This window comes from Arachis ipaensis, chromosome B8, assembly GCF_059453495.1.
Source record: "Arachis ipaensis isolate K30076 ecotype BB chromosome B8, ASM5945349v1, whole genome shotgun sequence".
In the NCBI taxonomy this organism is placed as follows: Eukaryota; Viridiplantae; Streptophyta; class Magnoliopsida; order Fabales; family Fabaceae; genus Arachis; species Arachis ipaensis.
This window is the reverse complement of record NC_142443.1, coordinates 3,602,587-3,604,752: the sequence shown is the minus strand read 5'-3', so window position 1 is coordinate 3,604,752 and position 2,166 is coordinate 3,602,587. Positions and strand designations below refer to the sequence as shown.

The following is a 2,166-nucleotide window of genomic DNA, read 5'->3' as shown; positions in this document are numbered from 1 at the left end:
TTTTTTCTGGATGATCATTCTTCTCCCCGATTTCCTTTATATTGGCTGGAGGCCTCCCCTTGCGAGAAATATGGTCTGGATGATTTAACTGAGGTAGAAGCAGCCATTGTGGGGTTCCTCCGAGAAGCGTGGGGGAGGGCCCCATACTTGGATACTAAAAAATTTCTCCAGGGGTCGCCGTCCTTTGTCCAGTCACAATTAGGTAGCTTTTTGTGTTTCTTGCTTATTTCCGACTTGCAATTTCTTTTACCGACTTTGTCTGATTTCGGCTACCAATTTGTTTTTTTGTAGAGATGGCAAAGAAAAACGCTCAAGAGTCTTACCAGAGGGTTCAGGAAGCCAAGGCAAAGTCTCGAGCCAGGTCTGGGGGTGTTAGGATGGTTGTCTCTCCTCCTCCTCCTCCTCGGAACGTTGGGACTCCTTCTCAGCCTATCGTAATTTCTTCCTCTACTTCCTCTCTGCCACCCCCTTCCGTCCGATCTACTCCCGAACCAGAGCCAAAGAAGCGCAAGACCTTAGAGTCTGGCGCTTCTGGTGAGGCGGACGCTCTTGCGTTCGTCCGAAAGAACATCTATCCTCATGCTCGTATGAGTATGGATGATGTTTCTGTTCGGCACTACCTCACTACTGTGGTTGAGGAGAGTCTCAAGACGGCGGGGGTTTGTGGCAAACTCTTGGATATATTTCAGAAGACTCCCATCAGCTCTTTAGGGACGACCTCGAGGGTCGAGGAGCTGGAGGGTAGGCTCCGTATATATCAGGAGCATGAGAAGGAGTTGGAGGGGAAAGTCGCCAAACTGGAGGTGGAGAGGAACAGCCTCCGAGAGAAGGGGCAGAAGTTGCAAGCCCAATGCAACATGGAGGTGGAGTTGAGGAAGGCAGCGCAAGCCAGCTACAATAGTTTATTTGCTGATCTTGTGTCTGTAAAGAACGACTTACTGAACGCTCGGAAGGCCTACACCGAGTTGGAGGACTCTATTGCGGATGGTGCTGATGAAGCCTGGAGGATTTTCAAGGAACAGGTCGGGGTTATTGCTCCTGACTTGGACCTTTCTCCTTTGGACCCTGATAAGGTTGTTATTGATGGTGCCATCGTGGATCCTCCTGTCCCCATAGTGGAATCTGAGTCTGATTTAAAGACTCGGGGGCAGAGGATCGTAGAGTCCCCTCCTCGCTCTAAGGACGCTCCGAGTTCTTCTACCGTTCCTCCGACTTCCTCTTCAACTCCTACCCCTGGCGTTCCCCCTGATCCTGCTGGTGGTGATCTAAAAAAGTGATTTTTGGCTATCGGGGCCCGGCTTGTGGGCCCCTCTTTTTTTTTTTTTGAACTCTTTATATTTATTTGTTTGGTGTTTTGAACAATTTTGGCCTTTAAAGGCCGTAAACAAAACAGTGATGCCCCCTTTTAACAGGGGTTTAATTTAGCGTTAAATAAATGCCCTTTTTGGATAAGGGTTTTGAGTTACCTTATGCGCGCATGCTTTTCGTGGTTTATTTGACTCTTTGATCTTTTGTGGAGAAAACCTTTTCTTTGGGACCTGCTTGCTTTTCTGAATTCCCTTGATTCTTAAAGCAGCCTTTTTTCTTAGTTTTTCCCTTATCTCTTTTGGTATTCCTAGTACTCAATTTTGTTTTATTGAGTTTTTCGTGACTTAGGCTACTTTTGCGATTCATTTTAATTGTACTCGGTTTCGTATTCCGCCCTGTCAGTCGGACCGATCCCGAGTTTATCATGATCGACTTCTATAGCCTCTTTACACCGACTTGTACCTCGTCGTTTTATCCTGACGACCATCCAGGTCGGTTCATGGGATTTTTACGTTTTGTCGAGCTTAAATCGGCGCGTTTCGTAGAAAGAAAATTTAAAAGGGAATTTTGAAAGAGATTTTTAAAATGGAAGAGTTCTTTATTAATTGAGGAGGTACCTTATTGCTACTAAGGGCTTTTGCTAATTTATTTCCCTTAGCCCCTACTGTGATGCCTCGTTAAAAACCCTTCTTCAGAAAAAACCCTTTGATTCTGGGAAAAAATCATGAAGCTGGGAAAAGAGTACATCAGGGAGTAGGGTTTGCTTTTAACTGTAGTACCTTTTCATATTACAAGCATGCCATGACCTTGGTAACTCGGTGCCGCCTAAGTCGGTCACCTTATAATAGCCTTTTCCTA

The 2,166-nt window shown here is 45.8% G+C and overlaps 1 protein-coding gene across 1 annotated transcript; it reads left to right on the top strand.

Moving 5' to 3' along the window:
- The first annotated feature begins 293 nt into the window (after positions 1–293).
- On the top strand, positions 294–1,277 carry LOC148547009 (uncharacterized). Its single transcript, XM_088497710.1, has one exon. It carries the CDS (start codon positions 294–296, stop codon positions 1,275–1,277), a length of 984 nt encoding a protein of 327 aa, XP_088353836.1.
- The last annotated feature ends 889 nt before the right edge of the window (positions 1,278–2,166 follow it).

Excerpts from the sequence above, each read along its gene's own strand:
- LOC148547009 (XM_088497710.1), top strand. The coding sequence starts at position 294 with ATGGCAAAGAAAAACGCTCAAGAGTCTTACCAGAGGGTTCAGGAAGCC.